Source organism: Antedon bifida, chromosome 1 (genome assembly GCF_963402885.1).
Source record: "Antedon bifida chromosome 1, ecAntBifi1.1, whole genome shotgun sequence".
In the NCBI taxonomy this organism is placed as follows: Eukaryota; Metazoa; Echinodermata; class Crinoidea; order Comatulida; family Antedonidae; genus Antedon; species Antedon bifida.
Window position 1 is genome coordinate 8,714,266 of NC_136226.1, and position 22,796 is coordinate 8,737,061.

The 22,796-nt window shown below is 31.7% G+C and overlaps 2 protein-coding genes across 2 annotated transcripts; both read right to left on the bottom strand.

Annotated features, from left to right (window-relative positions):
* Nucleotides 1-148: 148 nt before the first annotated feature.
* LOC144840541 (uncharacterized) lies at nt 149-14,241 on the bottom strand. The gene is made up of 10 exons (XM_078696381.1): nt 14,185-14,241; nt 11,992-12,610; nt 11,328-11,848; nt 10,746-11,052; nt 10,412-10,525; nt 9,061-9,147; nt 6,006-6,130; nt 5,599-5,797; nt 5,066-5,160; nt 149-4,406 (listed from the first exon to the last, which is right to left on the bottom strand). The coding sequence occupies exons 1-10, from the start codon at nt 14,206-14,208 to the stop codon at nt 4,185-4,187; spliced, it is 2,313 nt and encodes a 770-aa protein (XP_078552507.1). The 5' UTR covers nt 14,209-14,241; the 3' UTR covers nt 149-4,184.
* Nucleotides 14,242-15,888: 1,647 nt separating this feature from the next.
* On the bottom strand, nt 15,889-22,599 carry LOC144834449 (disintegrin and metalloproteinase domain-containing protein 10-like). Its single transcript, XM_078689254.1, has 14 exons — nt 22,494-22,599; nt 22,175-22,325; nt 21,656-21,792; nt 20,759-21,301; nt 20,442-20,669; nt 20,080-20,228; nt 19,728-19,890; nt 19,463-19,628; nt 18,732-18,894; nt 18,415-18,627; nt 17,765-17,864; nt 17,474-17,594; nt 17,212-17,372; nt 15,889-16,693 (listed from the first exon to the last, which is right to left on the bottom strand). Exons 1-14 carry the CDS (start codon nt 22,555-22,557, stop codon nt 16,545-16,547), a joined length of 2,508 nt encoding a protein of 835 aa, XP_078545380.1. The 5' UTR covers nt 22,558-22,599; the 3' UTR covers nt 15,889-16,544.
* Between the last annotated feature and the right edge of the window lie 197 nt (nt 22,600-22,796).

Here is a 22,796-nt window from a genome sequence, read left to right on the forward strand (position 1 = left end):
TTTTTAAAAACACAGGAACATTCTTCTGCCAAAAATTTGAGATATAATCCATTCACAGAACCGGTTAATTTGCTCACAGCAGAAACACACCCTTTAGCTTTTGTATAGGTTTTAACATTTCAGAAATAAAGTGAAGAAACATTTTTATACTGTCATTGAGAAACATAATATTTACTGGAAAACTCGTCTCATGATCATCTACAACATTACCTTGTTCACATTTGAAACAAAAACATCACAAAATAAACATCTTAACAATATAACTATATAATTAGTTGATTTAGAAATTATGGACTTTAAATCATTACCTATTTGGTAAATCACTTGCAAATCTTTCTTCATTAAAAATGCGAATACTAATATTATAAAAGTTATCTACAATTTGTTTTTTTTCTTAATAAATATAACATTAAAACTATTAATACTACTGGTGCAGTAGATGTTAAAACTGTCTAACGTGTTAAGTAAATTTTAAAATATCAACATTTTGAAAATATCTATTTCCCAAGAATAATATTTTTGAACATATACAGATATATAAACAAATGTAAAATGGTAGCTATATAGCTTATATTTAAATTGAATCAGTATACATGTTAAAACTGCACCCAGTAACAGAAGGAAGGAATAACTATTTAATTTGTAATTATTTAAACCAATTTTTTACAAATATAAAATCAGGCCAATTGTGGAATACAACAAGCATGTTTAGTTTAAAATAGTTTTCACATGTTTTCCTTCAAAGACTCTCCATCATAGTTTGATATCCATCATCGAGCACCATACATTTTACTCAAAATCGTATATTACAGTGGCGCACCATACTAAACATTTACTCGTAAAGTTTTAAGATATCAGTGTATGGCTTCACTTAATATTTGATGTATTTTAGAACCAGTCAAGCTATATATTAGTTTTGCACCTTGCATTGATTATTACTTATGATATAGGGCTAGCTGCATATTAGTGGCACACCATACTGTAAACATTTTACATTTGAAAATGGCAAGATTGTGCTTTGTCTTAAAATCATGGCACTGTAATGTTTAAAATGCAATTTGTTTGCTACAAACTAATCTTATATCTACTCTTTGCTAAAGCTATTCTACATTTGCATAAGCGAGTTTGATTTAAAATTTGGTATATAATTTTGCATAGTAAGTATAGTTATGTAAATATGTTACGAGAAAAATGTACATTAGCAACGAAAAACCTATTCTTAATCAACTATATCAATCATTATATCAAGCCAACTTTCCACCCCAAATATTTTTTCTATATTGCCATAATTCGATAAACAACTTTAAAATAACATTGATAAATATATTTCAGAACAATGTTAAAACATGACAGAAAAACATCTATCCTAATAATGTTTAAAATTTACAGCAACTTTATATTGATGCCTTTAATATAGTTGTGAGTAAAAATTGTTAAAAACTGGTTTGAATAGTTTCTGGTCAGTATTAAAAAATAGTTTTGAAAAAAAAGTTTAAAAAGTATTAACATGAACCTAAAATGCAGTGGTGAATGGGCATGGCTTAATTTCCGTGATAATCTTATACTTATTTCAGCAGGCTCAGCTAAACCTCAAACTAATTAATAGTTAAATAATTTAAAATTCAAATGTTTAAAATATGCCATGTTCTTTTAGAAAAGTTCACTCTTCATACTGATTATACCTAAATACAATATGCTCCTCATTAAAACGATTGCAGAGCTGAATTTATTTAATTGTTAAAATCATTTTATAAAATTATCTAGGAGGGACACAGGCTAAAACATTCATTTTGTACACAATGAGACTTAAAAAACAACGATGCAGTAGAGCATAACAAACACACAAGTATGCTTACAAACATAGTAAAACCCCTATTAAGGGGACACCTTCGGGACCCAACAAGTGTCACCTTGATATTGCCAGTCAATCAGTACACAAGAAAATGTCTCCTTAACAGGGGTGTCGCCTGTATTGGACAGCTCTGAAACCATTGTATCAATATACCAGATTATAAATTATCACGGTATAGATTGTTGGCATGTGCATTTTTTATGCTATATTGCACCGTTGTATTTTAGCTCACACAGTCCCTTTATCCTTCAAATGCTACAATTACCTACTGTACAACACCTTTCTTTTCTCTAACTTACTGACTACCAATCAATGATAGATTTCCTTAATATTAAAACAATAAACAAAACATTGGCAGCCTCAATAAAATATAATTAAAAGATTTTTAAAATTAGCTGCAAGGACCTTATAAAACATTCTCTACAATAACCTGTATTTAAATATTTTGTCTCTATATTAATGGCATTTACTCGCATTTATAAAATTAAAATATTCTTGACATCAATTCACATTAATCAAGAACTTTATGAAATTGACTAAAACTGTAATAAAATTTAGATAAAACAATGTATAATAAGTACTAGTACAGCAACATCAGTGTTGGTAGGCCCCATTTACACTTGTGAATTGAGCTGGCATAGGACTCTGGGTCGGCAATCGTCTAAATTCTGTACAAACTTAGGCCGGATTGGACCCAAACAATTAAATCTGAACCCGATCCTGGAGCGGCCCATGACCCCAATCATAAGTGTAAATGGGGTCTAATTGAGTAGTTTGTTACTGAGAGATGTTACTGGACAATCATTGGTTTACTGTATTACCTTTATATATCGAATCCACCTTTTATGCCCAAACCCAAGACATTTTAGGGAAACTTCTTGGAATGAAGCTTGCATGCTAAATTACCACATTTTCTATTATTAAATAATTTAACAGCACTATTTAAAATTAAATTAAAATTGTATAAAATCAACAAATTTGATTGTGACACAAAAGCCAGTCCCTATCCGAGGTAGATCTAATTTTTTGACAAGTGTATATCTGGGCTTTAAAGTTAAATTATTACAGCAAAAGAGAAATTACAATTAGTATTGCAATGTTTTTGTTTTCTTCACCTAATTTTGACTATTATCAGCACAGTTTTCAGTCTCTCTAAATCTTCCCCTGCTTATTTTGTTGGGCCTTTAGAACCCCCATACACTGATAGATTCAAACATGGCTTTTGAATTCAAATAAAATACAGCAAAATCCAACTAAATTACAGAGATGGTGTTAAAACCAGAGAAAGTAGTAATTCTTTAAACTAAACATGATCATAGACAAACATAATTTGAATTACTCTCTCTGGGGTTACCAAAATATAATATGTAAAATTTGATAAATAGAAATGTGAATCTTGAAAAAGGATAAATAAAATTTTCATTTTTAAATAAATCTTGTTTAAAAATATAAAAATCTAATATATCTTTAAAACTCTAAAACATAAATTAAAAGTAAATAACTGGAAAATAAATACTGTAAAAAATAATATATTTCTCAATTTTACCAAAATTAATATGATGTGCGTAGCAATTTCAAGCAATAACTAAATGCGATTAATATTGGAAATTATAGTGCATAAAAATACACTATATTTCTGGATTTCTATCTTAACCGAGTTTCTTATGTGTTTAATTTGAATTTATCTAAATTTTTACTCTCCTAATTACTAGAAAACCTTACTCACTACTTTGAAATGAAGTATAACCATTTCTGGAAAAAATTTGTTAAACTTAAGCTACTTAAGTGCAATTAACATTTTTTTTCTTTGTTTTAAAATTTCGGGTTTAATTAATATATCGTTTATAAAGGGAGTTTCCTAAAAGGTGGACAGAAAAACCATGATAACCTCGTTGAAAATTATCACACATTGCTAAAAGCAAAAAATCAAAGGCAAACAATCAGTTTTTGTCTTGAGGCCTAATATTAACATTGCTTCACTCTTTTCTAAGCAACCCAAAAAAAGTGATGTGGACAACTAGAAAATATTAAATTCTATAATTAATATCATCTACACAATAATTATTTTTTCATTTTGTTTTTAGTATTTCCATTTTAAAGCTATATACATTACAATGTATCTTAAATACTGCTATATATATTTATTTATTTTAACAGAATGTTCTTAGGAATTTGATCAAACTTATTTGAGAAATTTGATTGGAATAATTTTTTTTTTCAAATCAATGTGAATCTTTTGTAGATAAAAATCTCAAAAAAATCAATTTTTTTTTATCATCAGAAAAATATTCATCTTCTGTTAATTATTGTAATGGAATATTTTCAAGGTTGTTTATTCGTTGAAGACCGGAAAGACTGGTTTCTGAATGCCGTCCTTAGCACGCATACTTCTCATAAGTGGTTTGTGATATTGTAGCTCCTCTAGCGAGTGTTGCCATAGCCAGCAGGAGTGGCAGTAATACTTGAAACATGCCATCTCACGGCAGAAAAAGATGCCTGGCTGTAATTGACACATGCTACACATTGCGTCTTCCAAATAAGGATCGATTTGTACCTGTTTTGGAATTAAAATATAGATTTCTGATTGCACGTTAGAAGTTTTTGGACAGAAGCGTTTATAAAAGGGAGAATTTAATCTGATAATGATCAAAAAACCTTTGAACGAAAAGGGGTCTCCGTTTTAATGCAGTCCTACCAGGGTTGGGGTTTAAACATTTTAGAAATAGCAATTATAGATGGCAGGAATCAATGCTAGAGAACTAGTTTTACAGTTTATTTCAGAGCAATTTAAAGGCACAACATGATATTGATGATATCAAAACAAGAGCTACCCTCCCTTCATCCCAGAATATGTCAGGTGGAGTTCAATAATATTAATATTGTTTGATTTTTTTTATTTCATTTTTTTATTTATATATATAGGCAAATTTCCAAGGATAAACATAAACGAATCCATTCACTAAAATCTTTCTTAAAGGTGGCAATCCTGTTCACAAGACATATACACAAGATGTTCAACATAAACAAAGTCTTATTACAAGTCTTTGGGAGTGGAGTTGTAAATTTGTCATTTAGAAAAAAATCCCAACATGACAGGACTTGAACCAAAGACCCTTGGATTGGTAGCCGAGCATCATATCCACCAAGCCACAACTCCACTTGATAAATAAGATAATAATTCTGGTATTCTTAGGCATCAATGGATGTACTCACAGTTTTTCTGAACTTATTTGTTCTTATCTCAACAAAGGCTGTCTGAACTGCTCTCATGTAACATTTCATGTTATTAAATGTAACACGTCCTGAACCTGTATGATAATTTAAAGATTACAGTATCAAACATTTATCTAAGGATTCATTTGATTGCACAAAAATATTTAGACATAAAAATATAGATTAGATGAACAAATAAACACAGTATTTCTTTCACAGAAACTCCATAAATCAACAATTGTAATATTAAGGGAATTACTAAAGATTGCATATCAATTACGCTATTGTATTGATGTGTATGGGCTAGATATTAGAGTACTATAGACTCTCTCAAACTTCAAATAGTATAAAACTACAGTAAAACCCCTAAGTGGACAATTCTGTGATCTAACAAAGGGTAACGGTGTCCCTTTAATAGATGTTGGCCCGGCCGTAGTGTTACCGTTACCATTATCTCATTCGTTTCACAGAAAGTGTCCACTTAATAGGGGTGTCACCTAAATAGGAGAGGTTTGTATTACTATACTACTAACCGATTGGATATTTGAACTTGTCTGTATCTATACCAGCATACACGACACCTCCAAACAGGTCATTCATGGTATGGGCAAGACCCTCAGCATTCATCATGCCATGCAGAGCTCCGATGAACACGGTCTTGTTAATATCCAGTCGCTGTGAGGGACATCTTGCAAAGTTGCTGTCTGCTAGAATCCAAGGGATCACCTGGATCTATGACAAAAAGAAAACAAATTGGTTAGCCAATTTAGGATGCTTCTGATTGAATGGAATTGTCTGTTTACAAGTTTGAATTAGCCGTGCTTCGGTGGTCGCTGCGTTCCATTTAAAGCTGATGTTGCTGCTGCCAGTGTCAATTTCTATCAACTTAACCATGATCATTTCATCTTTCTTCCTTTAACCAACCTACGGTATGGCTTACCTCTTTGCATCTTGCGCGCTTGCTTGCAATTTTAAAATAATATCCTCCAGTTCGCAAATCCTGTCGGCATGAAGCAAGTAAAGTCTTTACAGCCCTGTCAGATTCCAACACAATGTACACATGACCTGTAAGTACAAACCAACATTTTTACAAATACATACATCAATTAAATACAAAAATGTAATTCACCCGAAATTTTAATCTCAGAACCCCTTGATGTGTTCATCCCTCTGTTGATTTCAAGACATTGTACATGGACTTTAATTAATTTCAATTTTTATTTCATCTAAAAAATAAAAATGCATGATTCAGGGCTAGTAGAAAATATACTTTTTATTTTAGTCTGCAAAATTAGCAACTGACTATGTACAGTATTGTAAGCAAGCACATTTTTGCTACAAATTTTTCAAAAATTACATCAGTAAGATTTGAACCCCAGAATATAAGCACATACATAAAAAAAATGATATCGTGATTCACCAGTTTAAAAAAACACCTGTTGAGAACACTACACAACACAATTGACACTTGGTTCAACCTTGAGGCCACTCAATTTAAAGGACCCTCTCAGACAACACAATATGAATATGAACAAAAAACATTATCAAGTTCAACCACAATATACACTTTATATAGGTTGGAACATAACCATTTTATTCAAATTTTATCCATCCACAAATCAATATAAAGTTTGTTTTTATTTCCTTAAATTTACCAAATTTATTAAAAATAATGATATAATATAACAAATACAATATTACCTATTTATGTTGATTTTCATTCTGGCTAACGGCCAGATATTATTAGCTGTCTTAGTAAATGTTTAGTTTCATTTATAAACAATAGTTGCAAAATAACACATTAAAAACAAGGTATTACTGAACATCTAAAATGTTTTTAATATTTTTCTATTGCTATATTTTTTTATTTATAAATCACTTTGGTTCATTAAGTTAAGTTTGTATACAGTATTCCCCCTCCTTTGGGACATCCCTAATAAGAGGACACCTAAGGAGAAGGACACATTTTCCCATGAAATAAACAAGGGGAAATATTGTATATACGTTACAGCTAACCTTTATTCAGGGAACACTTTGTTGAGGGTAATTACCGTTATATATTGTAGAATATTGAAAGAAAAAACAATTTAAATTTTACAATCTCTTTAGACAAATAAATGGTTGGTTTACTGATATCGTAACACCAACCATTTTTCTGAGGCCTTATCTTGTAAAGAGATAATTTGGATTAATATTGAAATTTAATTTACGCTGAGTAATCTTATTTTGTGCATAAAGGCTTGGTTACGGAAGTATAGTTGAATATGAGTTGAATATCCCGGTGGTATATAATTACTTCCTGGGAGTGGAAATGATAGGGAAGCAAGTACAAATAGGTGTTGTTATACAGGTGATATTAAAGCGGTAGGCATACTAAAAAAAGATGATATCTTATCTCAACAAAATTATTTAAAGCAATAAATTCAGTAAATTACAATAGTTTTAATATTTCCAAATTTATGCATTGTTTTTTAATTATATTTTTAAAGGAATAATATTAATGTAAACAAAAATATGAATTTGTGATTGTTCACAGTATACAGGTGATATCAAATTGAAATAGACAAATTAAGATATAATAACAATGTATTAGATATTTTATCTAATACAGTAAACCCCTATTGAGGGGACACCTTCAGAACCAAACAAAACGTCCCCTTATTGTGGTTGTCCCTTGAATAATGGTTGGCTTTAGAGTTAAACCATATTGTCCCCTGTGTTATTTCATGGGAAAATGTCCCCTTAATAGGGGTCTCCTCTGAATAGGGGAGTGCCAAAGTAGGGGTTTGAAACTGTATCATAGAAATCCAAATTACACTTGTTAATCCTGTAGTCACTGTCAGGGACAACGTGTCCTTTTTCTTCTTCCTTTAAAAACCATTAATATTTTATATGATTTTAAATTTCCTAAAGATGTTTGCTTCTGTGTTGCCTATAATGGACAGTCTGTACAATAGGCCTCAGCATTTTTAATCGCATTAGATAATAGTGAAAGTAAATGAATAACCACTTCACAAACCATTAATTACTAAAGTAAACATTTTATTTACAGTACAATTATCAGGCCTAAACTAATACTATAGTCAAATCCTTAAGCAGGACACCACTGAAAGTAGTATAATAGTAGTATTTAAAAGATAATTTGGCAACTTCAGAACAATTCATTCTGGTTTTGATTGAAGAATATTTTCATGGAGTTTGGTATGACGAGATTACATTAGTTCATAGGACACAGAGACAAGATGAGATTTTTTTGTCAGTAGTAACTAATGTACAAAATAATTAAACACACAGTAGTAAAAGGTCTTTCATGGTTAAAGCATTAATAGTATGATCAATTTAAACAATTTCTAATATTATCTTTTCAAAGTATGCAAGCACAGAACTTTACTACGGAAACCGCTATAAATCCAATTGCTTCTCTATAAAGGATTGAGTGTTTCATTCACACACAAATTTGTTAGATAAGGTGCTTTGATCAGCACATATAGAGGATTTCCTGCTTGCCTTCATACCTGTTCTATAAAACATGAAAAGGACACTGGCTTTCTTTCTATTGGTTAATATGACGTTCCTCAAACTATGGGCCCACGGCCCAAATTTGGGTGCAGCTGGGTAGTTGGGCCTTGGGTTGGTCCCGGGAGGAGGATTTTAGGCCGTGAAATAAAAAGTTTACGGAATGCTGGTTTAATGTGCTCAAAAAGTTGTCACTCGCGCTAATATGTGTTTGGATAATTAATATGTACAATTATTCAGTAAAGTAAATGAGTCACAAACAGAATTATAATAATTTATAAAAGTATACCAAAAATTGCACTTTAATATCCACTCTCTTCTGAAAATATGGTTTCAGCATTAAAAAAAATACATAAACGTAAAGATATTACTATGGCATTGAAATAGCGAGATAAACCATAATTGTAGAATGTTTAATCCATGTCCTTGACAATTTCTTTAAAGTTCAACATTGATGGTAATATAGCTTGTGGTCTTACCTTTTGGCATAGATTTGGAATTATCCTCCTTACCAGGCCAATCAACCCTCACATTTCCAAACTGACTAAAAGCAGCAACTAGGCCAGCTATTTAAGAAATTGAATAACAGTTTATTAGTCCATAACAAAGTTCATTAAAGCAAATGATATTATTATATTGATAAAAATGGGGGAAAATGGAAAAAAAAAATTCTTCAAAAAACCTACAGACTATGTGAAATGTATTTGCTTGATAATTCGAAAACCTATTATAATATTATTATAGGTTTTATTAAAAAATCTATTCCCACAACAAAGCATACAGTATATAAAAAGTATAATAAAATGTTTATTAATATAAAATATTGTATTATTTTAATTTATTAATAATTATATATATATAATTCTGATATACACTACAATTTGCCAAATTACTAATTATTAATAGCTCATTATTAATAACTAATAAAATCATTTACAGTGCATCAATATTTAATCAAATATGTATTGTGTTGCTGCCAAGGTCTAGAACTTATTACAGAGTAACACTAATAGAGTTGATCATATCGCAACATATTTCTAAAATGCACAAACCTAGTTTCAATTTCATAATTCTAAGTGTAGTAATGGGTTTTGTTTGTGTAAAGGTACATTATTAAATAATCTGTATCTTGTATTATCGAACCAGTTTATGAACATAGTTCTGTTATGAATTATGTTATTACTGTGTGATATAATATGTATAATTTTTGTTATCAGGTTGAGTGGTTCAATTTTCACCATTTTAAGATCTACTGTATAAAATTTGATGAGGATTTTTTAAGGTCAGAAACAGATGCAATTGTTAAGTATTTCCTGTTACTGATCTTGCAAGTTTTCTAGGAATAGGGTCAATACTGATATAGATAATAAGTAAGGTATAGTAATATAAATGATATACTATCATAATTTAAATTTATTTAAATTATTACAGTGTCACACGTCCTTTGATATTACTTTCACAGCACTTTTGTTATTAGTGTCCAATGTTAAAAAAGAGAGGATTTTTTTTCTTCTTTTATTTTTCTTTTTATTTTGTGTTAATGATATGAATTCTTGTAAAAAATTACTAATGGGCCAAACTAAATAAAATCCAATTAATTATAAATATGTATACATATTTTTATATATTTTACATATTTTTTTTGTTTATTGGAATGAATATAAGAATGTCCTAGTTCTACAAAGTACAAATCTAAATAAATGTCTAGATAAATGTATAGAACCAACTATGTTAATCATTGTATGATACAAGTCATGGTAACCTGATGCTTAGATAAAAATGTATGAATGCAACAATAACATGTATTGTAATCTCTTACGAGAACCTTACCTTCTGTAATATCCCATGGCACTCCTCCAATAAACACCTTACAGGAGTAGCTTGGATTCTTGCACTGTTTGGGTGGAAGTTGCCCAGTCCAGGCGAGCATTGGGTTACATAAGGCTACAATTTAAAACATTACAACACCTTGATCATTAATTTGAGGAGTAATAATACTAATTAATAGGCTAACTATATTTTCTCTTTCATTTTTACTTCTGTATGAACAAATTCAAATACATTTCCAAGCAAGATTTTGGTAAACTAAAAAAGAATGCAACTTTAAAAAAGATAAAAATAATTAATTATTATTATTGTGCAAAGATTCAGACATGTTTGTTACCTGCTGCATTTCTATTCATTCTTGCCAGTTTTTCAATTCCATATGGATCAGTTCCATGTTCTTTGGGAATAGAGTTTGTATTCTCCATTTGGAAGCTCATGGGAACTTGAGATGTGTTATAGTTGGGGATGTTATTGTTGATATAGTGCTGGGATGGATGCAGTTGTTTCTGTAGATTTGTTGCGATGGGGGCACTCATTGCAATTGGCATTTCTTGACTCATAGTACAGGTACCAAGATGATTTGGAATGCTTGTACAGGTGGGTTGCTTTGAAATATTGCCATTCTGCTCCAGTTTGAGACTTTCCTGTAAAATATATTATCATTTTATAGCATTTTTTCCTCAACTTCACAAGACTGTACAATGTGATCTTTCACAGAGAAATATACAGTACAATTAATTCAATATTAACTTTATTTAAAAGTAGGCCTAATTGTTTTAAGTGTAATTTAACAAAACATAATATTAATTAATAAATTAGTAGTTTATTGATATTAATTATAATATAGGAAATTATTAAAGTTGATAAAATTACAAAGTATATTGTATAAAAATTATAATAATAATATTTGAAATCTTACCATTTTCATCACAATTTCTTGCAAGCGATTTATATGTAAATTGTTATTTCCTAAGCTATGTTCCGATCCCTCAGAGCCAACTCCACTTGTGTCTGAATCCGATGGACTCATGCATCTTGCACGGTCCTGTTGGCTGAGTGGTGAGAAAGCGGAATCCCAGAGACTGGAAGTGTCACTTTGAGGACTGTTATGAGCACACTTTTTCTTGCACAAAATGTCTGCTACTTCAGCATTACCAGCATCCGAAATTGATGAAAGTGAACCGTTTAAATAGCTATCAATCTTAGCCAGTGTCATCGCATCCTTTGGATTTGAACATTGAGAGTAAGGGCTCCACATTGCTGAAGATAGCGGTGATTTTGGAATGTTAACATCATCACTTATTTGTGGTGGTGATTGCTGTATCAAAGCACTTGCCATAGTTGTCTGTTTTTGTTCGGAATGTTGAAGATCGTCTGATAAAATGTTGGTAATATTGCTTAGGAATGGAAGACAGCCAATTTCATTTAATTCACATTGATCTGTATAAAAGAGAAAGGTTTCATAATGATGGTTGAACATTTTAGCCAATTTATTTTACTTCAAACAATAATGAAATGACAATGTGTCCTAGTAGCTAGGAGGGCCTAGCTAAAGCCTAGAATATTGGCAACTTTTACTTTACCTGGAATGTTAGATCGAAGTACAGAAGTGGCTTTTGAATCACTAACGATAGTGGTCGTTGTATCACTACAGCTTTCACAAATATTAACGTTAGGCCTAGCTAATGTCGACGGAAAATCTGGACTCCTTCGTCGGCCTGTTCCTACAGCTAGTTGTCGATCATCACACGTAACTGGTAGAGCAGTTTTGTCGGCTTCTTCCAGATTGTTGTCTGATGATGATGATGATGTTGTACCTCCAGTACATACAGCAACAACAGGAGCAGAAAGAAGATTTCTGGGTTTTGAATTACTTCTCAAAACGTCCACGGATTGTCCAGTCGGAGTATCAGTAAAAGCTCCACTGTTTTGTGAAACTATTTGTTGTCGATAATATAACTGATGTTGACGCTGTTTACCTGACCAGTGTTGATAGTCTTGTTCGATGGTCGACTTCTGTCTCTCTACAACAACAGCAGCAGGTAGAGTTCTGCGTCGAAGGAAGTCGTCGGCCGCGGCTGCGGATTCGGTACAAGAATTTGCACTCAAATCGAGGTTGTTGCTCAGTAGAGAGTTAATGTCGTGAAAATAAACTTTATTGCTACAGTTTTGAGATGAGCAGCAATTGTAAAGTTGACGATACTAAATAAACAAAATAAGAGATAATTAGTTACAGGGCTCCGTTTGGAAACAGTAACATCTGAAAACTGTGTGCAATACTGCTGGTAAATATTAACCAATCAGTGTTCTTGAAATAACTACAACTTATTAATATTCATTAGGATTATTCTATTTTTTGGTAGAAACATTTTAGAAACTGATATACCTGCGTTATCTGTTCATAAATAATGATTATAATATTACAACCACTATAATAATTTTAAATAACATACAATGTACTAATTCACATTATTTCCGGATTAAATTGGTAACTATTCATTTTGCAATTATTCATTAATGGAATAGTCCAAACTATATCTAAACTAACATTTTTAAATGATGGCGCACTATTCAAACTTTTTTTCTCATCGCGTGACTTTTTGCCGGTATTTAAAAAAATGTATAAACATACGAAAATATAATGTAATACACCCCCAAGAAATGAAACATGCCACTGTGTTAGAATCCAATGAATGAATGCAAGGAAAGAAACATATGTCCACATTAAATAGTTAAGACTTTACCTGATATAGGAATAATAGAGTTAATGTTATGCTCATTATTTTTCGTCTTAGGAAACAAATTTGAAAAAAAAAATACCAGAAAATTATCACACACTACACTAAAAAATATAAAGAAACGTATTACTTAAGACTAGCTGTTATTTTATTAACATTACATATTGGTAATTGTGTCTTTATTTTATTAAACATATTCGGAAAATGTATTCGCCGGAATTACCTAAACCCATAGCTAACGCATACGAAGCCAGGGATGGTTTTTATTTCAAAAGATTAATCAATTATTGCATGTTCTAAATCTAAATGTATAAATCCGAAAGTGGTGAAAGAATGTTAAACAATGGCTCGTTAAAAAGCAAAGTGACTTTCGGGAAATAATTGAGCTCCGATCTCGTTTTTTGGCCGAAATGGCCGAACTTCTTCCACTCCTGGGGACATTGAAAAGGAATGAGCCATCTGCAAACCAAGCTACTATTGATACCTTTTGAGAGAATAATATTAGGCAGGTTTCGATTTGCGACGACTGACGACGCATTGAGATGGTGTCGTCTGCCGTGGAATAGAGTGAGGAGAAAGCACGTCCAAAAATATGAACTAACTTGCTCATAGTTCGTCGAAAATAAACCGAAAAAAAATCTAACTATGAGGTTCGATGACGGGAAAAAATAAATAAAATGAGTTTCTATGTATGACATGACAAAATGTGCTTACACCGGATCCAAAATAAATTGTTTTGATTTTTAGTGTATAACATGACAGTTTTGTGCTATTCTTTTCGTTAGGTGACAAAAAGCCACACATTTGGATATAACAAAATATCCAGAATTTCTATGTTTCCAATCATTTACAGCATTTTAGTGACTGTTCGCGTAAATCTTCAAATGGGTCCAAATAGTTTAGTCTCTTAAACAGTGACAGTGATCTGTGTAAAGATATAATCCAAACGATCCAACTCGATTAAGCACAGAGCATACAGCAGCAATAAGCGCGGGTAAAAACAAGCAAAGCCGGAGAAAACAATGTCCTAAGCCTTACCATCATCTCTTGACGTGGATCCATTGCAAACGCAGCGGCGTGGTTGCAACAGTTCTGTCGAAATAATGACTATATAGGAGCTACAATAATAATCCTTGTCAACGATGGCTTATTCAACGCACAAATGTAATGTTTTGAAACTCGCTCCAGCCGGAATAATGTTCTTATGAGTGGAATCACTAATGCATACCTAATGAATATCAGTGTGTCTTTTGTTATTCAAAGTGTATACGCTGAACACCTGGTTAACCATTACGTTACAATTCGATCTTTATGTTTCTTCAAATGATTACGTAACTCTGTATTTGTTTAATCGCGGTGGTATTCCCTCGCATTTATAACCGAAATACTATAGTAAAGTTACGTTAATATTGTATACCTGTTTTTAGAAATAATAAAAAACTAAAACAAATATATTATAAACGCTAGTCATTATACATTTTTATGGATTCAATTAGATTGTTTTAATCATCTGAACATGTGCAGGTTCTGAGAATTTCAAAATGTAAGAGGTCAATTTCCGGTCAACTAACGGTTTATATTATTACTCTTGTGTTACTACCAACGCCATGCAAATGAGCAGTAGTTATTGCCCAAACACATCGAAATAAAATAGAAATAAAGTGAGAATTGAAAAACTGGCTTGGGTGTTTATAGTTAATGTTTATGTTTATAACCATTTTGTAACCGGGAACTACATTTGTCTCCTATTTTGTCTATGGGAACGTACTATAACTATTACTATTTTTACAACAAACGGACAACGTATATTTACAAATGAGCAATGAACAGCGTATTTTGACAAACGAATAGTGATCAGCGTATGGGCCTAACCATTGTAAAATTGCTGAACTGAAATGCTCTATATATTTACTAGCATTTTAAAAGGGGCCTAATGGTATCGGGTACTTTCCTCCCCTCCCGGATATGATACGTCTATGTTTGTATTAAGACCAATTTACACAGACGAGCGGTAACGATAATACAAATATAGGATCTATGTTATTCCTTATGACAATTTACACAAAACGCGGAGCGGACGGACAGTTTCCGCTCAGGATAGATACAGACTCTATGTGGGATAACCTATGCGGTTTTTCGCTTACCGTTACGGCTCGTCTTTGTAAATTTGCCTTTACCGTATTTCTTGTATGGTCTCATACTCGGACGATCGTCGAAGAACCAAAGTTGTGTGACGATATAGAGGGCGCCCTTAAATAAAACGCCACAGAGCCATTATATCACGACTTTATATATATGGCTCTGAAACGCCACATCTGGAATTGCTGCTGGACACTAAATATTACAATATTTATACTATTCTCAATATTTCAACAATCAGAATTGAAATAAACAAATAATATTATATCTGTCGCAGATGGTACAATTATGCTTACTTAATTGTCTTGTTTTCTTTTTATTTATTTATTGAAAATGGAAAGTAATTTATCTTTATAAATTATAAAAAACGATGTATGCATCCACTCATGGAGGTATTCTAATTTCTTTGGTGAGTGAAAAAAATGGCACAAACGTCTGGTGTATACCACGTGTCAATATTTTATAACAATAAAAACGTCACAAAATTCAAGTTCAATATAAGTTACTCATCTGTCTATGATGTATTTAATATCAATATCAATCTCAAGATATTACAGTATTAAAAATACTTGATAATTTAATAAAACTGCTTTTATTATTCGGTATAATTTTTTAAGCATAAAGCTTATTACAGCAAAAATGTTTTAAAAATGCATTGATAAAATATTAAAACTATCATGGAGAAATTTATTTTTGACAAAAATGGAGCTACATTATGTGTTGCAATGTAACTGCAGTAGCACAGTCATTTGTGACACCCATATTGAGTGGACACTTTCCCATAACAAAAGAGGGGCAATATGTATAAAACACAGCCATCCCTTATTCAAGAGCACTTTGGTGGGTCCGAAAGTAGTCCCCTTAATAGAGGTTCTACTGTATACTATTTACATTATACTATAACATTCATATGTTACATCAACTTTTCATATGGTTGCAGTTGACATGCTGGTCAATTGACTCAATTCTTCTAATGCAGACTGCATCGTATTCTTCTTCCCATACATACAGCAGATTACCATTTTCTCATACTGCTTCATTCTTCTTCACATACAAAAGGCAGATTACCATTTTCTCATACTGCTTAATTCTTCTTCACATACAGACAGCAGTCTATCGTTTTCTCATACTGCTTAATTCTTCTTCACATACAGACAGCAGATTATCATTTTCTCATACTGCTTAATTCTTCTTCACCTACAGACAGCAGATTATCATTTTCTAATATAGTTGTTGCTGGTTTATTATTTATATACATACTAGAGATTATTTTTACTTTTATTTAATGGTTGTTTTAATTTAATGAGTTCTTGAATTGTGTTACATAAACATTTATTACTGTCAATAACCTCCATTAAAACAGCTTTCTCCAATGACGGAAATAACTCTAGAATCAAAGACTGGAAATCTGTCAAAGAAAAATAACTATAGTGTTATTACGGTAAATAATAATAATAATAATGTAATCTTATATTATGTTATTGTTGTATTTTGTGTATTGTATCTGTTCTGAGGGTCCCAAATGATCAGCAATTGCTGGATGGATCACCCTCATTAAATATGCTTCAAATAAATAAAATATAGCGCTATAATACAATGTTTCTAAGCACTTTACACACAAAAATGATCCATAAAATATCCTAATATAACAAAAAAAGAATAGCAGAGGAACCATTTACACCGCTTTCCAGCACTTTGAAGCTCCCATTATGAGAGCTCGCCAGAACAGTATTCACAGGAGCTTGAGTGAAAACCACTCCTTTTGGACACTCTTATTCAGGGAGCACCCCTTGTTAAGGGGGATATTTTCCAGTGAAACAAACGAGGGGAAATATATTTTGCTGTGAACCCCTATTCAGAGGGAGCCTTGTTTGATCCCTAAGGTGTCCCCTTAATAGGGGTTCTACTGTATTAAACTTTACGAACCTGCGTCATCTTGAAGTGGTTCATGATTAGTTTCTGTATTCAACTTTTCTAAAGGTATTTCGCAAATTTGGTCTCTGACAGGTCTTCTTGGCCGACACGCTAAAATACGAATTAACAATACTAGAATGCACATGCTAAGAATCAAAACAAAGCCATAGTACCTACAGAGACAAGAGAAACATAAATAAATAGTTTGTTAATTGAACTTGAATTGCTATTCTCTATAATATATATAATCTTGTATTATAATCAATTATCTCACCAATTTACAATACACCATTGTAAAAAAGATAAAGCTCCTTGATTGGTGAAAAGTTCTTTCAACCTATTGAGGGCGCTATCACTATCAACCATGATGCAAGCCCCTAATGTGTCACAATAACCTGAAAAAACCACCAGGTAATGTTTAAATTTATTTACGATTTATTATATGATCTATTTCATATGATTTCATATTCTTGTGATTTTTATTGTAATTTAAAGTATTGAGTTTTGCAATAAATATTATCATTATCATCATTTACAAAATAAATAGGTTTTATATAAATATTACCTTCATAATTATTACAAACTCGTCCAGCAGGCTTCAGAAGTAATTCACCATTTTGATGGAAGAGTCCTAAAGTAGCAGCTGGAATGCACCCACCCACATCCTATTAAAAATGAATGATAACACTGATATGATGTGGTGTGGTGATCAACTTCTTTATGAAGCAAGGAAAAGGAATTAAACATTATAAAGATGAGTCAAGTTGACAATATGTAGTTTCCCTGTTTCTTATGGATGTTTTGTGAATGAACATTTTTAAGTTTCATTATTAATATTTTGTTTTTAATAATAACTTAGCCAATATGACACCTAGTCATTGCAATGTAGATTTGTTAATGTATAATATGATGGGAATTATTAATTCTCACTGACAGAGCTACTTACTAAGTATACTACAGTAGGCTGATGACAATGAAATTGTTCTGATAGTGACAAGGCATTCATGTTGATGATTATGATAATAGGGATGAAGTTCTGTACACTATCAAACTTTATGTGACAAACAAATTTGGTGTGGCCATATATGGCTATGGTTATATCACTACCATATTTGAGCATATCACTACCATGTTTGGGCACATCTCACTTTTTTTGGTCAAACTAGTTTTATGATATGAACAAATATGATATATATTATTTTGGGTATTACCCACCTGACAGCATATTTTACATTTATCTTCAATTTTGTCTTCACAAGTACATTCCTGAAGTCCTAAATCCATACATATACTGATCACACATTGTCCACCTTGACACCGTTTAGTCCCCTGGTCACAGGAAGAACCATTTGCTAGCATATCTGAGTTAGGACATTTACTGCTAATACCGGTTTTCACAGGTAAGGAAACAAAAACACACTTGTAGGCCTATCATTGGCTATTTTCCCCAAATGCTGTATTGATGATACAGGTGGCAGTCCCAACAATTTAATATTCAAATTATTGACATGCTACTATTTTATTGATTCCACTAATTGATGTGTACTAGTTTTATTTCCTAGTAGTTTATTAATTTGCATAAAAGGATATGAACACCTTGATGGTAACTTGCACTCTGAGTGTGGCTGGCAGATAACATTGGACACGGCTGGTACAATCTGACATTCATTTGTACAACAAGGTGAAACCAATGGGCTTTGAAAACAATAAAATAATATTATCATGAAATTACGTAATGGCTCTTAAACCTCATTATGGATTTGAATGATACTTTAAAAATGTAATTGGAAATAATAATACAACATTAATTATTCCCATTCTGATCTCCGTAATAAATGATACTGTTTCTGATAAATATTTGTACCACAATGTTATCATTTACATGACTGCAGTAAGTCTATTGCATGTGTTACTACATGAATAATAACTAACTTAACGCATACACAGGGGCATGGATAGACAGTTTGTTAATGTGTTAATGTTTAAAATTTGTTTTCATTTACTATACTTCATAGTAAGGGGAGCCCAGATTTACTGAACATGGGGAATGAGCTGTTAGTTGAGTTCATTGAACTATACCTTATGTGGTAGGATGATCAGTTTCTTTTCATCCTGCACGTTAATCTGGTTTTTTTTTAATTTACAGCTAAGTGGAGGGAGCTCTTTCTTATCAGGAATTTAACCTGGGTCTTTATGCATGCAAATCAATTGCCCTAACCAACTTCTTATAATACATTAGAATAAGTGTGCATTTATTATTTACCTGCACACATAACCTAAGTCCCTGTGAATTGTGCAACCTGAATCATTCCCCACACCTCCTGGAGGTGTACAGCAAGAATCAATTCCAATGCACTGGAGAACCCCTCCACAATCACATTCCTCCTCATCCTCTACCAAGCCGTTACCACACCATCCCTTATCAGAAGCTAATAAAATTAACAAAAAGTATTCCTTACAATGGAACAAATATGATCAATACAGTACAATGAATTATTTGAAGAAAACAAATTAATTTCAATGCTTACATATTAAACAAGTTCCTTTAGTTACAATAACAGGTGCAATAGCTTCTTTTGAACATGGGGAAAACTGACTATTGTGTGCTTGGTTACCATCAGTTGCCAGAGATGACATGATAAAATCACCCAATGTTCCACCAGGGCTACATTGAAGCGTATCTGGGTCATGCTGCACAGAAGAAAATGAAGCAAAAAACAGCCAAAAATATTATTCGGTAAACACAACAAGTACTACTGTATAACCAAAATAAAGCAGATACTATTAGTATAAGATATAATTTTTAAACGAAAATTGACATAATTCAAAGAGCTTGTATGAATCTATATTTTCATAACTACACTGGGTACCTAAACTTACAGAGCTACCAAAACTATGGGCGAGCTCATGAACCATTGTCAGTGTGGTCACTTCTCTGGGTTGTTTCTTTCCATAATTATTCAACGTCATAATTCCTGTGTTTAAACTGATCTCAGTATCTTCATAAATGAGTCTACTCTCGCATATTCCTGCAATTGAGCAATTTAAAAAGAATTTTCACTCAATTTTGTACCCAGACTTCCTAGGACTATAAAACGTCATATACAGTAATATATTTCAGGGTTTTATTTAGTATCTTTAATAGTAAATCAAAACAGTTTTATTTTTTTATTATGAGAGCATTCCACTACAAGTATTGTCCTATGTGTTCAATTCACTATTAAAAAAATTGGGATATTTACCACCAGGTGGTGAAAATTCACCAGAAAAGCCTAACCAAGCCAATCCTAGCACTCCATCACTGAAATCTCTGTTGGTAAATCCAAATCCCAGGCAATATGAGCTAAAGTCCAGAGCTATAAATGCAGCTAGGTAATCATCAGCATTGATGTATACACCAGCAAAGGGATAGTTTGGGGATGATTCCATATAGATTGTGACATCAGCAATCGAAAAACCAATGTTATCACCTACAAAATAAAACAAACAAACAAATTGAGCCTAAATTATGTTAATGACATTGCTTTATTTAAACTAAAAAATAATAATTTTAACCCACAACTGTTAAAGATAAATAAAAATTTGTTCCCAATAGTGGGCTTTAATTGGAGGGAGATTGGTGGTGTTATAAAAACAAATGTTCCTTCCTCACCAATCCCATCACCATTGAAATCAGTTGAGCGAAATATTTTATCAGCCACGATTGCATGATGAATCATCTCAGCGAGGGCGCTCTTCATGTTTCCATTAAACGCGTCAACAAATGTATGATCAGCAATCAAATGCAAAGAGCAGGTCTGCGAATCTGGAAATGATCTCCTCCAATGAGTTCTCTTAGTAGTTTTATTTTGAAATTGATTTACTCTTTTGATAGACTGACTCAATTCAATTTGTTTTTTCTTTAGATCTTCTTCAGCCTTCAATTTCTTGAGTTGTGTGATATTATTTACTGTACTGTCCAACTTTATATATCCATATTTGTATATAATAGTTTCATTTTCTGTTTGGTTTGGTTCAATGATATAACTACCGTTGACAGTATGCAGGATGCTTTCAAAGCTGTTGTTATGAATAGTTGCAATTGCGTAACTATTAACATCTCCTTAACAAATATATTTTAAACATAATTAGAAATGATTATAATGTTTATAGTAATTTTTTAAAAGTACAGTAGAACCCCTATTAAGAAGAATCAACAAGATGTCCCTTTAATATGTCCTCTTAAAAAAGGATTGGCCATATGGTTAAAAAATATGATTGTTCGTCATTCATTTCAAGAGAAAGTGTCCCTTTATTGGGAGTGAGTGTACACTGAATTGATGTGTCCAAAAGGAGGGGTCCTACTGTAATCATATATATACAAAACCATAGCAAATACAATATCTATGTGCATATACCATACAATTATATATATATCAAAATAGAAAACAATTTGATTTCAAAGGCAAGTATTCACCTTGCAGATGGCCAGTATACACAGATATATTTGAAGATCTCAACATTGATTGACTTAATCCATTCTCTTCTATAACATTCAATTTTGAGTCTGGAGTGAATAACTTATTGTCACATAGCAATTGTAAAACAAAATGCCTAGAAAATGAAAAAAAAAAATAGTATAACAAGATTTGAGTAATTGTAGAACAAAATGCCTAGAAAATGAAAAACATAATATAACAAGATTTGAGTGATCGAGTCGTCAGGATGAGTTATGAGTTCTGCTCAAAAGGGATAAAAAAAAAATTCAAAAATTGTTTATAAGGTAATATGTGCACATAACACGCCAAGATATTTGCACATAGGATTTTTATTAATAGTATGTAAGCAATGTGCCTCCTGTCTATACCATCAATTTATAAAGTTTCCAAATCATTTTTTTAATGCAGTATAAAAACAAGACTTTTGGACCACATCATATTAGGGCAAATATCTTACTTATTATATTATTAAAATGAAATGATTGAAACTTACTGACCTATTAAAAGCATCAAACTCCACTTTCAATTTGGAGCAATCATGAACCTCTTCAATTAACTGTTCACTTTTGATGCCGAAATCATTGTATTCGACTTTGAAATATGTTAATACTATTGGCTGATCTTCTGAGTCTGAATTATTCGTTTGATCTGATAAAAAAAAGTCATCATTAAAAAGTAAAAATTATAAAGTTATAAGGTATAATTTTGAAAAATGAATAACTTTATAAAAACTACAAAATGGTCTATTCAAAGTTTTGAATCTTTATTTCTTCATTTTTAGAGAAGAATACTTCCAATAGTGGTCTTAACTCTTACAAATGAATAAGGCAGGTACCAGGTTGATGAGGATTACCAGGAGGCCTGAGTAGTTAAAAAACATAGTTTAGTATCCAGCAGTATACACGCACGTTATCTACTGTACCTGAAAATAAATCAGAATTAAAAATGAACTCTATACAGTCTAGGGCATTTTAGCTACCATTATAGTAACTTTTTATATACTTTATTTTTTTTAGAAATCTTTATTTAATCTTTCTTAATTAATTAATTTTAAAAGTCAAACACAGTCTAGGCCTAGGCTATAGGCCTAATAATTAATACAATTTCTAAATCAACATT